The following is a 14,658-nucleotide window of genomic DNA, read 5'->3' on the forward strand; positions in this document are numbered from 1 at the left end:
TCATCAAATTTAATGTCAGTTTCTAAACTGAATGCAATGCAATATGATGTATTATTTTCTAATGGAGTGTGTGAAATAAGGAAACAAGGGAAAGTATTAGTAAAGGGATATCTAAAGAACTCACTTTACGTAATAGAGCAAATCCCTAAGGTGTCTGTTAATGTAACAAGAAACAAACCTAAACATGAAGGATGCATTCATGATTTAAAATGGGTAGAAGCTAAGCACAATGTTAAGGTAGTGCAGCTTCATTCTGATAGAGGAGGTGAATTCCTTTCAGGATCATTTCAGAGATACCTTAAAGAAAGGGGCGTTAAGCATTCCTTAACGGCTCCAGGCTCACCACACCAGAACGGATCGGCGGAACGCTGTAACCAGAGCCTTCAGGATATGATGCGTGCTATGATGCATGGCTGTAATCTATCATCCGGGTTTTGGGGTGAAGCAATTATGTATGCGAATTATGTTTTAAATCGACTGTATTCAAGCCCTATAATGAAAACACCCTACGAAATGCTGTATGGTAAAATGCCGAAACATGCACACATAAAAGAATTCGGCGCAACATGCTGGGCTCACGTGCAGGAGGCACGAGATGAAGATGAATGTGAACCATGTAAATGGGTTAAAGGGAACATTCTGGGATGTGAAAGAGCAGCATACAGAGTGTGGGTAGCAGGCTCACATAGAGTAGTACTAAGCAGGAAAGTAAGTAACAAACCACTCAGAGGTGGTGCATACAGAAAGGAAATTAATGTAACCACTGAAGTTCACAGGATGACATAGTGATTTTTCATAATGGAACGCTGACACACAGTCATGATGCTAACCAGATGCAGCACGCACGCGTAAATGAATCTGAGTCTGATTCAGAAACAGAGACCGACACAGAGAATAGCAATAATGAGGAAGAGAGTATAGAACAAGTACAGAGTACAGAGCATGACAGAACGTTGATAAAACAAGAAACAGTTAATGTAAAGGTAGAAGGGGAAATGGAAAGCCAGACAGAAACAGAAACAGAAACCGAGCCGAGTCAGTCAGAAACTGAGCCCCGAAGATCACAAAGGGCAACCCGGGGTAAGCCACCTGACAGGTTTACGGTAGCTAAAGTAAATACCCAGACAACCGTAGAACCGGCACAGTCCGATGAAGAAGAGGATGATTGGACTGCGCAGGATTATAAACTGTGGTTTGCTATGTTAGACGGGGGGAGAAATTGGATGGATCATATGGATGAAAATGTACCTTGATTGATTTACTGTATGTAACAATGTAACAGAAATGTATCTGGATCAAAATGTATGTTAAAAATGTATGTTAAAAATGTGACAAACAAAAGAAGTTATTATGTAACAAAACCTGTATTTCCTTGTGAATCCAAAAGTGGGGGAATGTTACCAGTGAGTAAATGTTTTAGATCCTCCAGGAAAACAGGAGAGGAATGAGTTAACGGGAAGGCTGAGTGATTAACCTTGGCACGTTACAGACACAGCTGCGGGAGATTAGCTCTTCACACTTTAGCCCATAAAGCCGAGAGCTAGAGAGCAGCCTGTGTGGGGGTGTAAAAGGAGACAAAGGTGTTGATGCGGAGCGGTATGCTGGTAACTTTGTTGGTGACTTGTGCTAGTGAGTGTTTGAACTCTACTAATAGGACCTGTTGGTGCTACTTGCCAATAAAAAGTCCTTCTTACTTGAAGTGCTTCTGTGTGTGACTGGCATTTACTCTACATTACTGGTACTTGGCTATAGACCTCATAAATACACGCTAACAGTCTGTGTGCTGCTTGTGTTTTGTGGGGGTTGCCCATTCTTGTCTCCAAAGGTCATGTAAAGAATCTGGTAAAGGAAGATAGCCAGACGTGGTTGACCATCTGGAGAAGCTGACTTAGAGCCCTTTGAAGTAGAAGGTGTTGAAGCTTCCATGTCCTCCTGTTCTTCTGGAAGTTCCAGAATGCGTCATCCTTTAGCCACTAATGCTGGAGAGAATTCTGCCTGGAACAGCCTGCCCTTGGGGGGTGGGGCCTCTAGTTCTTCTTTGGAGAGCTTCCGCTCCTCCCTGTCCACAGAGGGTGACCAGCACTCTGAGTCAGACAGTAAGCCCAGAGCCATGGCCACCGCCTTACTATGTTACCCCTGCCCTGTGAGCTTTTCCCCTTGGCAGGCTGCTTACCCTTTGCCCTGTGCTTATGCCTCCTACTCCATCTGCTACCCCTCTTGGGCTTGGGGGATGAACAGGAGGGAGATGAGGAATGGGAGGAAGAAGAGGGTGAAGAAGAGGAGGAGGAAATGGGTGGAGGAGACCTAGTCCGCCTCCTCTTAGCATGGATACTCTTTTGGGAATGCTTCCTCTTCCCGCTGTTCTCCCATGAGGGAGGGCATGGGGGGAACGCATAGTGGAGGAAGGACCTGGTGCCTGTATAGATTCTACTCCCTGTACTTCCCGGACTACTATGCCTTTAATCCACTGAAAAAACTTAGGAAACTTAGGAAAGGTTAGGAGCTGAAGCCTCTCGTTCCTCTGAAAGACAGCCTAGGTCTGAAGAGGCGGCCTCATCTGCCATAGCACCTCCACAGGTTGCAGCCCCACCTGATCCTATGGGGGGCTGGGGGGGCTGAAAAAACTACTGAGATACTCCGTGGCTGATGTAAGATCCTCTTCTTCCCACTCAGTGCAAAGGTGGGAAAAGGCACAATATTGCAGCTGCTGCCATTTGATCTAAGAGCGGCTGCATTTTTGCTGAGGAGAAGATGCAGACTCCAGCACCAGTGCCTAAGTGGAATCCCCTCCCCATTCTTAACTAGGAAGAGCTGGACAGGAAGTGTAGGGAGGAGGAAGCAAAAGAAAGAAATTAAAATAAAAAATGGTAAGGTTTGAAAACTGAGAAGCAGCTGAGCTCTTAAAGAGCTCAGCAGGACCTGACTGACTGCTGCAGCAGGCAGAGCCAGTCTGGAGAGAGTGGGATGCCCCCTCCCCCCAGGGTGAGGTCATCTGAAGTAGACTCTGCCTGCTGACCCAGAAGAGGGCACCATCCTGAGACCAATGACTGGCCTCCAGGAACCTCCAGGGAGTGATCACTTCTTCATACAGTAATTCGTGAATGATTTGGAAAGAAAAAAAATACTGTACAGACAAAGGGAGCCAAAGACTTTCATAGGAAAGGGAGAAACATGTTTTTGGAAGGAAATTTGGATATATGTTGCATCCTGTGTTATAGCTTAGGTACTTCAGAACAAAGAGAATCCATTTCCCCCTGTATTCTCTAATCACCTAAATGGTGTTTTCTTACAAATGCAGAATGAATATAGGTTCTTCCATGGTTCAGAGTCTTCTTTCATTAAGGGCATCTTGTCACATATTAGAGATGAGGTTGCCACCATGCCCTTTACCAGCAGTCATTTAACATCCAGTGTAAGGATTCTTTACGCTATGAAATGTGAAAGCTAGCCTAGTGCTCTGTGTTGTAACTTTAAGTGGTACCCATAATGAAAAGTAATGCTGCTGCTGTTTGGATTTCCCAATGGACAAATATAGCTACCTATATTTTGTATCCATTTTTTAAAATGAAAAATAAATGGGAAGAGAGCTATAATATCCCTGAAATGAGCAGAGTCCTGCAAGAGTCTTATCATCTTGGCAACAATACTCAGTAGACCTTGATTAAGAATGTAATCTCTGCTGCAATCTAAAATTTAAAGTTGAACATAGGGCCAGAGATTGGTCCATGAAATTTAGTGTTGTCTACTCTGACTGGGAGTGGCTCTCCAAGGCCTCAGGAATAGTTATTTCGTAGCCCCCTTATCTAAGATCAGGTAACTCATGTCATGCTTGTGGGCCTCCATAGGAATCTATTTGGCCATTGTGGGAACAAAATGCTGTACTAGATTAGCCTCTGGGCATAATCCTACAGCCATTTTCTTATGCTCTTATCTGGTGATGCCAAAGTTTAATGCAGACCTTTCTGTATGATTTCACAGCCATTTTATGTGTTCCCAAGCACCTTGACTCCAAAAGGTTCTCTTTTACCTGAGGAGTCAGCAAAGCAGAGGCTTGGCTGCACAGGAAAAATCAAGCTGTGAGTTTCCTGCTGAAAATTTTCTACTGGCATGGACAAGGAATTGGTCCCCACCAACTATTCAGCTAATGAGGCACCTCCTGACATAGGAAATGCCCCAATTTTCCTCTGGTTCTAATCTAATCAAGCATCACTAGAGTGACTTTTAATAGGCTACTTAGAACCCCGAGAAGTAAAGGGCACTGTACAAGAAGTACTATAAAATCTACTGTAAAATTCAACAAAAAATCTGTCACCTCTTTGTTAAATAAGAAGATAATAATCTTTCTTTGTGGGCTTGGAAACCCCCCTTCCAGGACCACCCTTGTTTTAAATCAAACCTTTTCCAACCCAAGTTGGACATTTCTGTCAGGCCAGAGTTTCCCTCAGTACCTGACTTTGCATTTGCTCTCTACAGAGTCCCCCTACCTGCTGAAACTCTCCTTCCCTTCTGGAATTCAAGTCCTTTCCCCTAATATCTTCCTCTGAGCTCCAGATCTCCTCCTTCCCTTTTCTTCCTTCCCATTTCTCCTTCAATTCCAAACTCACAAACTCCCAGTTGGTTTCTGATATTGCACCACTGAATAAAAGTCCCCTTCTCCAAATCCCAGGCAGAACAAGAGCTCACCTGTCCTACTCTCATCTTGCTTCCTCCAAGTCCCACCGGAATCTCCCCCTTCCCACCACCTCATCTGAAGCCAAAAGCTGCACCAATCAGTTGCATGACTCAGCCCACAACCCCTTCTTCTTTCCCCATCTGTCTCTTTCTAGGAAACTCTCGTTTACTTACTATTTGTTATATATATTTCCAATAAAAACTCATGTTTGGAAAGGTCTCCATAATCTTCCATGGGTACCTTATGTGGACTCGCCTCTCTCTATAGGCCATAGCTATCTGCCATAAACCACATGGAAACAGTCTACACATGAAGCAGCTTGAAGGAGCCACCATGTACTTGCTGTTGATAGTTGCTCAAGCTAGTTATGGTAGCATTTCCATTAGGTATTTTTGCAATATTGATATAGATAATTTGAACTCTGCGTTAACATAATGACAACATTTCACATTATATTTAGGCAACAGAGAACATTGTTTTGTTATGCTCTTAGCTATAATTGTTTTTGCAGAAAATCCTCTTTGAAACATGATCATTTTGTTTGTCTATTCATATTGCCATCTGTCACTAAGAAAACATTGACTTTTTGACTGCTGCTAAAGCAACTTCCTTGTTAACTTCATTTTCTGAGCGCCAGCATCAATGAAGTTGACTCCAGTTACAGAACAGGTTTTGATAAACATCCCGTATCCGCAGAAGACACATTTTACATTGTGCACAGTGATTGGTTCCTTTGAATAAGAGTCCTGGTTGTATTTAGGATCTAGAAGACATTAAATACTAGGTATGTGAATCAGTCTATTTTTTTCCAGTTCTGTCAACCACAGAACATCCTTTTATGGCTTAAAGAAAAAATCAGAGTTTAACAAAACAATATGACCGCCTCTTAAAGAGAAACTCACAGAAATACAGGAACCTTCATACACAAATGGAGTCAAGAAGACACAGGAATAAAAATACAACTTATTAGGAATCTGCCAAATAAAAGCTGTGTGAATAGGTAAATTAGGAAGATTTTTTTATAGTCACTAGGTACAAATTTGAGAGATCAAGCACTGAGCTGCCTGAAATAATAATTTTACTACAACAAAGAAATCATTGGACGTGTGCTGCCCAATCCATCTGATTAATATGATAATTCTCAAGACCATTATTTATTATACTTATTTTGAGGGCTTTTTTTGTGATGGCACACACTGGCATGGAGTACCGGCACCTCTTTTGTTGCTGCCCAAGGGAACCATTGGGTGCTGGCACCCATCCATATTTATCAATGAAACATCATTTTTTACCTAAAAAAAACACTGCTTATTTTATACAACCCTTCAATCATATTTTCAGGGCAGTTTACAAGAAGATAGTGCTCAATTTGCCTCAGGAATTGGGAAGCTCTCCAGAAGTTGCTGGACTACAACTTCCATTGTTCCTAACCATTGGACATACTGACTGGGACTGATGAGAGTTGGAGTCCAACAATATATGGATGGTCACAGACCTTAAAGACTGGGTCAGGGAAATAGAGAGAAGGTACTGTCTAAACTATTTATTGTCTGATCTTTTCTAATGTGAACTGTCTTTTATTAGCTTGTCCAGAATAAACTTTAAGTATCCTCACACTTAGATGTGAGCACTGAAAAATATTTGCTCCTGCTCTTCATTTTTATCATGAGGCAGTTGTTAAAATTATTATTAAACATACATGAAATATATGCAAGATTTTGTTACAAAAAGTACCACCCAATAAAGGCAAAAATTTGCATCAATGCCCAAAGCAGCAGATTTGTCATGATTCAGTTTGGCAGCATGTCTAGTTGACAGATCATTGACAGTATTTACTCGTATTTAAATCCCATTCCTTATAGTTGGGCTTACATGCATTTTACTAGTATGAAGAACTGCTGAATTTATTTGCTTTCCAAACAGCAAGGAAGTTTAGACTGATGTCATTTATACTACTCACCGCCAGAATGTGGTGGTGGTCCACACAGCAGCACCATTCCCTGTCCTTGTCGTACTGACACTGTACTTCTTGTCCTAGTTTTGAAACTTTCAAGATCTGTTGGGAGTAGATAAATAAATTATAATTACATGTCATGGTGTTCACTTTCCTAATAAGAAGGGATAGAATATCAATCTGTTAGCTTTACTAGAAGAAATTAAAGAATGCCATGCAAGAGAACAACTGATGGGCAGGAAAGCCTACCCAGCCCCATAAAAGTCTGAAATCCAACAAAGCAGTCAATCACCACATGTGGCAAAATGGCTATTGACCTATGGGGAATTGGTGCTTTATTTTTACTACCTATTTTTTAAAATAACACTTTTAACAAAATTTGTTTATACATGTGCCAGTTGAAAAAAGTCTGATTCTGATTTTATGCCTGATTTCCCTGCATTACATAATAAAAACATACATCAGATTTCTTACCAATTCTTTCAAAACATTACTGTGTATTTTTCTATCCTCAAAAACACAGGGTTTTTGTCATGTGCCAAAAATGTCAACACATTCACCACAATTTTGGCAAGTATGACAAACTGTTGGATACCACTGCCATAAAGAAACCTCTTCCCTCAAGGGGATGGTTTTTTCCCCACTAGTCATGTTCAGGTTGCAGGCTGCTTACCTCAGTGCTTGGCACAACCAGAATTCATCTGTGTGAAGCAGTGTGTGTGTGTGCGTGTGCGCGTGTGCGTGTGTGAACTGAAAACATAAACTTGGAAGGGGCCTTGTAAACTGTCTAGTCCACTCACCTTGCTCAGTGGGAGATCCAGAGCTAGAGCATCCTCAAGAGATGACTGTCCAGTCTCTGCTTAAGACATCCAGCAGTGGATACCACCACCCCTTTAGGAAATTGGTTCCATTGTTAAACCATCTTACCATCAAGACGTTTCTCCTAATGATTAATTGAAATCTACTCATCAGTAACCTAAGAACCTAAGAACAGTCTGCCTGATCAGGCCAGTAGCCCATCTAGTCAAGCAACCTGTTCTCACAGCGGCCAACCAGATGCCCATGGGAAGTTTCCAGCAACTGGTATTCAGAAGCATACTGCCTCCAACTGTCCTGTAATTTATGGGACCTCCCTGGATCCCTTTCTAAAGATTGATGTTACATTGGCCACTTTCCAGTCCTCAGGTATGGAGGAAGACCTAAGGGACAAGCTCTTGGAAAATCAGCTATCTCACGTTTGAGTTCTTTGAAAACTCTCAAGTGAATGTCATCTGGACCCAATGATTTGTCAGTTTTATTTTTTCTATTAAGCCTAGGACTTCATCTCTTGTCACCATTATCTACCTATTGGACTCAGACTCCCTTCCTGCATAAGTAAGTTCAGGTACAGGGATCTGCCCTGTATCCTCCCATGTGAAGACAGATGCAAATAATTCATTTAGCTTCTCTGCAATCTCCTTATCCTGCTTGAGTACGCCTTTGACTCTCTTTTCCTCCAAGGGTCCAACCACCTCCCTAGATCATATCCTGATTTGAATGCATTAAATAATGTTTTGTTATTGGTTTTTATGTTTTTAGGAATGTGCTCCTCAAGTTCTTTTTTTAGCATCCTTTATTATCCTTGAAGTTCTTTTGCCAAAGTTTTTTATTTTTATTTTCCTCATACGGACAAGACTTCCATTTTTTGAAGGAAGCCTTCTTGTCTCGAATAGTTTCTTTGACTATACTCTTTAACCATAATGGCATTCTCTTGGCCCTCATGGTATCTTTCATGATCTGCAGTGTACACTTTGGTTGAGCGTCTAATATTGTGTTTTTAAACAATTCCCAATCATTTTGGAGTGATTTGACCCTCTGGACTTTGCCTTTTAACTTTCTTTTTACCAATCCTCTAATTTTAGGGAAGTTACCTCTTTTGAACTCTAATGTGACTGTGTTGGATTTTCTTGGCAATTGGCCATTTACATGTAAGTTTAATTTAGTAGCACTGTGGTCACCAGGGCTGTGAAGTCGGAGTCGTGGAGTCAGAAGCAATTTTGGGTGGAGTCGGACTCGGTAGAAATGTACCGACTCCAACTTCAAAATAAATTTTGATTGATAAATTTTTTAAAATATAAATTCAAAATGTCAAAGAAGCTTCCCATGAAGTCAGCTGTAGTTGAGCATTTCACCATAACTCAAGATGGAAAACATTTTGTGTGTCAGTGTATGACACAGGACCCAGATGAAGACAAATGCTGTGATGCCAAGATCAGCGCATATTCAGGCAGCAATAAAAATGCTCCTATGAGAGCTTCCAATTTAAAAAGACATTTACAGCCCTTTCCAGGGCTGTGGAGTTGGAAGCAATTTTGGGTGGAGTTGGAGTCGGACAGTAGAAAAATAGAGGAGTCGGAGTCGGAGTAGGAGTCGAAGGTTTGGTGTACTGACTCCACAGCCCTGGTGGTCACTGCTTCCAGTTGGCTCAACAACACTTGCACCTCTCACCAGGACTTAAGTCCAGAGTCATTACCCCCCCCCCCGGTTCATTCAATGACACAGTCATTCAAGGGCACAGTCATTTAGGGTATCTAGAAATGTCACCTCTTTATCATGACTGGAACACATACGTATGCAGTCTATATCAGGGTAGTTGAAGTCACCCATTGCTACAATATTTCCTAGTTTGGATGCTTCCTCTATTTCATTTTTTATCTCAAAATCTTCCTGATCATTTTGATCAGGGGACAATAGAACATCCCCAATACTAAGTTACTCTTGGGGCCCAGTATCACCACCCACAACCATTTTGTAGAGGAGTCTGCCCCTTTGGTTTTTTTTTTTTTGGCATACTGGATTCTATGCCCTTTTTCACATATAGAGCAATACCATCTCCGATGTTTCCTTCTCTGTCCTTCCAATACAGTTTATTTCCAGGGATAACCATTCCTACTGGTTTTCTCCATTTCACCAGTTTTCCATTATGATCACTATATCAATTTTGTCCTCTATGACCAAACACTCCAGTCTCCCTTCTTGGCTTGGAGGCTTTTAGCATTAGCATATAAACACTTGTATAGAGTGTCTCTCTTCAAGTGTCTTTAGCACTTTTGGTTTGGCCTTTGGTCTCTCTGAATTGCTATCCTGTTCCCCTGCCCTCACAATGCCTAGTTGAGACCTTATCCTAGTCTGCATCTGTGTTTAAATTGCTTTTTTTTTTTAACCTTATTAATGTATATTAAAGTCTGTTTTAAAGTGTTTTTAGTGCTTTTGTTTGCTGTCTTGGGCTTCTGCTGGGAGGAAGGGCAGGATATAAATAAATAAATAACATAGTTACAAGTCTGTCCAATTTAAGTTTTCAGCATATTTTTGTCTTTATCCCAGGGAGAGATTTGTTCCGAACCAGACCCTCATCAGCTCCTGTCAGCTTTTCCCCCTCTAGCCGCCATTGCCCGCAGGAAAAAGTTGGCCTAGTGATTTTAAAAGGTTTTATTAGTTTTGGTGGACTGCCATTTTGTAATTATACATTTTATGATTATGTTGTCTACTTTCTATTTGCTGGTCTTTGACCGAAATAAACTTATTTACATTTACATTTGCTTTCCCCCCCTCTATCAGTTTAAAAAGCTGCTCTGCCAACTTTTTGATTTTAAGTGCCAGCAGCCTGGTTCTATCCTGGTTCAAGTGGAGCCCATCAATTTTGAACAGGCCCAGCTTGTCCCAAAATGTTCCCCAGTGTCTAACAAATCCAAACATCTCCCCGTGACATCATCGTCTCATCTATATCATTATTTTAAGTTGGCTTTTATCCTCTTTTAGCTATCAGTTTGAATGGTTTTAATATTGGATATAGTTTAATTCTGTTTTAATATAGATTTTGTATGTTTTAATTATATGTGTTTTTATCTGGAAGCCGCCACGAGTTCCAGTGTTGGAAGGATGGTGGGATATAAATAAATAAATAAATAAATAAATAATCCATGCATTGAGACCTCAAATCTGTGCCTGTCTAGCTGGCCCTGCATGTGGAACTGGTAGCATTTCAGAGAAAGCCCCCTTGGAGGTCCTGGCTTTCAGCATCCTACCAAGCAATTTTGGTTCCAGGACCTCATGACTGCATTTCTCCATGTCATTGGTGCCACCATGCACCATGGCCACTGACTCCTCCCGGCATTATCTACCAAGCAATCAAGATGATGGGTGTCATCTGGAATCTTCGTGCCAGGCAGGCAAATCATCCTGCTGTCTGTACACCCACTTCACATCCCCCTATTTATGTTCCCAATGATAGAATTACCATTACCAGGATCCTTTCATCCCCAGAAAAGTATCATCAACACAAGAGGATATCTGCTGATTTTCCAAGGAACAGGTCCCTTCTAAGGGATTGCTTCCCTTCTCCTTCCCTGAGGCCCTCATTTTCCATGATAGCAAGGGAGCTATCGCCCTGGGGGTGGGACACAACTATAATGTTCCAGAAGGCCTCATCCACAAACCTCTCTGCCTCTCCTTTTTTCCAGGTCAGCCACCTTGGCCTAAAGGAAACAAACTTATTACTGGACAGCCAGAAGCTCATTGCACCCAGGGCCCACCCAAGACTTCTGTCCAATAGGCAGATCATCATGCATGTTACAGACAGTGAAAACACTGGAAATCCCCCACACCCCTGCTGGCATCCTACCTGCATACTGTTGAATGAACTTATTGAAAGCTAATGTTTTGTTTAGCTCCAGGGACAATCAGGCAGAATGGTGTGTCCTGGACTCCTCACTCTGCTGCTTAACTTTCCTTGATAGTTTGTCGGCTATGGCAAAGATGCTTTGTAGCTTGTAGCTTGTAGATGCCTTAGCTTGTAGAGAAGGCTTCCTTGCTAGGCTATTGTAGACCTAGTTCCATTCTATCTAGTCATGACTTCTGGGGCAGCAGGAAACAAAACACTGCCGCCTCCTATGTGTTCGCCCTTCTTGTATTTGAAGAGTGCTATCGTGTCGCCCCTCAGTCTTTTCACTAGGCTTAACATACCCATGTCATCCATCCTTTATTTTTAAGACTTGTTTTCCATACTACTGACCATGTTCATTGCTCTCATCTAAACTTGATCCAATTTTTTATTTCGTTCTTAACGGGTGGTACGTAGAACAGAATGAGATACTTAAGATTAGTCTGACTAATGCAAAATAAAGTGAAAATTCATTATTGCCAAATGGTAGATGTGCATGTGTGTGCAGAATCTGGGTTGGCCCATAATCCAAGTCACTCTCCCAAAAGCAAGAAATAGCATATTTCTGAGTCAATCCACCATGAGTCATGGGCAGCTCTTTATCCCTTATTATCCAAGTATCTCTCCTCCCCCCCACCTGAATGTAAAAGGCAGACTGGATGAAGCAGAAGGGATTCTCAGGAAATTGTACTTTTAGGAAACAAAGGGAGGAAATGCTCTTCCACACACATAAGCTTGCACAAACACACACAAGAAGCTGATGATCATAGATAGGAAGTTTAACATACTTCAGCTATACTGTGCTTTTTGAACTCAAAAGTTGGTGTTCCATTTCTCAGAAATTCAGTTCATATACTATCTGAATAAGTTCTCTGATGAGTTTAACTGCTTCCATGAGTAGTCTACCCTGCATGAGCGGGAAAGCACTGGAGGGCAGATCTCACAGAAAATTACACACTGATGATGGGTAGCTGACCAATAAATGGGTGTTTTTGTGTGTACTGCAGAAATGGAAAAATTCATTCATGGAAACTGAACTGCAATATTACAGTAATTGTGTGAACAGATATTTCACACACACAATTAAATGCATAAAAGTGGTGACTCAGATTAACGCTTGAACTACTTTGTGCACTAAACTTTCTCATCACAAAAGGGCCCCCAACAAGTCACTGTCATGATAAAAATGAAAAGATGCCGAGGACTTATACTTGTGTCTCCTTGTAACTTGGACATGGATATACTGAGCTCATGAACTGATGCAACTAAAAATCCTTTTTGTGTATTGTATTTATCATCCCAACAGTAAGTTGCAATAATAATCGTATGAAGAAAAACTGCAAAATAGTAAATCCTGTCTCCACCAACACCAGGCACTCGGAAACATTCCTTCTTTTTCTCTGCCTTGTACAATAAGCTGAAGTTTATTAATCGCCAAGGTTACTTTTGATGACCCAGCCAATGGCACCAGTTATTGATCAGCAACTTCAGCTGTCAAGGGAATTCAGTGCAAATGCTCCAACAGCATAGAGTCACCTCAGTGGCCTTTATCTCATATAGTTGTTTGCTTTTACATTCTCAGATTGTTTTATTTTTAGGTTTTTTGGAGGAAAAAACTTTTACAGCAGCTGAGCCTTTGTTTGCTGAACTCAAAATTGTTGTTCAGCACAGCTAAAAACCCAGAAAATACCAAGAAGATAAATGTATCGAACAGCTGGAAAGTAATTATATTGTTATAAAAGTGATAAATTAGACTTTGATTTTTATCCTTCTTTGATTTCTTGTTCCTATTAAAAGTTAAGAACATAGTTGCACTGACAAGACTTCTTAGCTGTACCTCCCACATGTCTCTCTCACACCCCACCCTCATTAAGCTAAACTGTTCTTTGGTCCGATAAAACAAAAAACTACAGACACCAAAGTCACACACCAATATGACACAAAGTTAGGATCTGTGTACTTTCTCACCTTCCTTTGCTCCCTCACAGGCTTAGGAAGAATTTACATACTATGTTAAATGTGTGGTTTATATTCCACCCTTTTTTTTTAACCGTGGGGGGAGCAGAATTTACTTCCATGTAGCCCCATGCCACTCTCCCAGTTTTCCTTAACTTGCTATTTCCCCCAATATGTAAGATCAACAGCATATATATATATTCAGGACAGTTCCATAGGGAAAAGGGATTACCCTACCCGTAATCCCCACATTGGTGCCTCTTTTTTTTTCTTTTTTTAAGACACAAGTACACGCTATGCATTTAATGTGGTTTGGTTCTTATAAAGGAATGTCTGAACTAGCAGATATATTTATTTAAATACAGCTTTTCCTTTATCTGGACATTAAATTTGCTTTCTGCATGTGGTGAAAGAAGCAGGACAGCAAAGAAAGGAAGTAGTACATAACCCTGAAGATCACTCATGATCCCATTTCATGTGTGAGTGGCAAGACAGAAAAGCTGAAACAGTCCCAATATATGGACAAAGCATAGTCTCATTTTCATTCTTCATGTGATCCCTTTTTTCTCCCTCTCTCATAACACTGGAATTTGGAAAAACCCAATACAGCTGAATGTTGAAAAATTAAGGACAAACAAAAGAAAGTACTTCTTCATGTACCATATAGTTAAACTACGGAGTTCACCCCCACAAGAAGTAGTGATGACCACCAACTAGGACAGCTTTAAAAGAGGATTAGACAAATTCATAGAGGATAAGGTTACTTCCACTGTCAATGACTACTTCCACTGACGAAGGCAGTGTGCCTCTGAATACCAGTTGGTGGGACCTGCCAGTGGGGAAAGCACTGTTGCACTCAGTTCCCTCTATTTTTCTCATTTCACAGGTGGTGCACTGAGGAAGAGTTCAATGTTTCCATAGAAGAAGTGAAAACTAGCTCTTCCAAACCCAAGTCCAATTGGGCACTGCAAACATATCTTTAGGTATCTGAACAAAAAGCTCACGATATAGAGAGACATGAAATGCAGGAAAGTAAAATAATGGCATGTATCACAAAAGATTGATGTTACCTTTTTAGTAAGGAAAAAAAGAGAAAGGGAGGGGAGATGAGAGACGGAGCAAGAAATCTGAGGCCAAGTACAGGAAGAGTGAACAGCACTCAGTGGAATGTACTAAGAAATCAGAGGCAACATATAAAGAGCAGCCAGGCTATTCAAGGCTTTCAAAGTAAGAAGGAAAAGATTAAACTAGATAATAAAAGATAATAGTACAGAAAAGACTGATATGATCAAAGCTCCATGACAGGTTAATTATGCTGGCAGCAGAATTCTGAAGAGAAATTAAGGCTGCAATCCAATCCCCATTTACCTGGAGTAA

The 14,658-nt window shown here is 41.1% G+C and overlaps 1 protein-coding gene across 1 annotated transcript in view; it reads right to left on the reverse strand.

Moving 5' to 3' along the window:
• The window catches only part of LOC133380727 (contactin-4-like), a 604,583-nt gene that overhangs the window by 276,406 nt on the left and 313,519 nt on the right, over positions 1 to 14,658 (reverse strand). The window contains exon 5 of the mRNA XM_061618571.1: positions 6,633 to 6,728. Coding sequence (XP_061474555.1) covers positions 6,633 to 6,728 — 96 coding nt within the window. The remainder of the gene's footprint in view (positions 1 to 6,632; positions 6,729 to 14,658) is intronic.

Source organism: Rhineura floridana, chromosome 3 (assembly GCF_030035675.1).
Source record: "Rhineura floridana isolate rRhiFlo1 chromosome 3, rRhiFlo1.hap2, whole genome shotgun sequence".
Taxonomy (NCBI): Eukaryota; Metazoa; Chordata; class Lepidosauria; order Squamata; family Rhineuridae; genus Rhineura; species Rhineura floridana.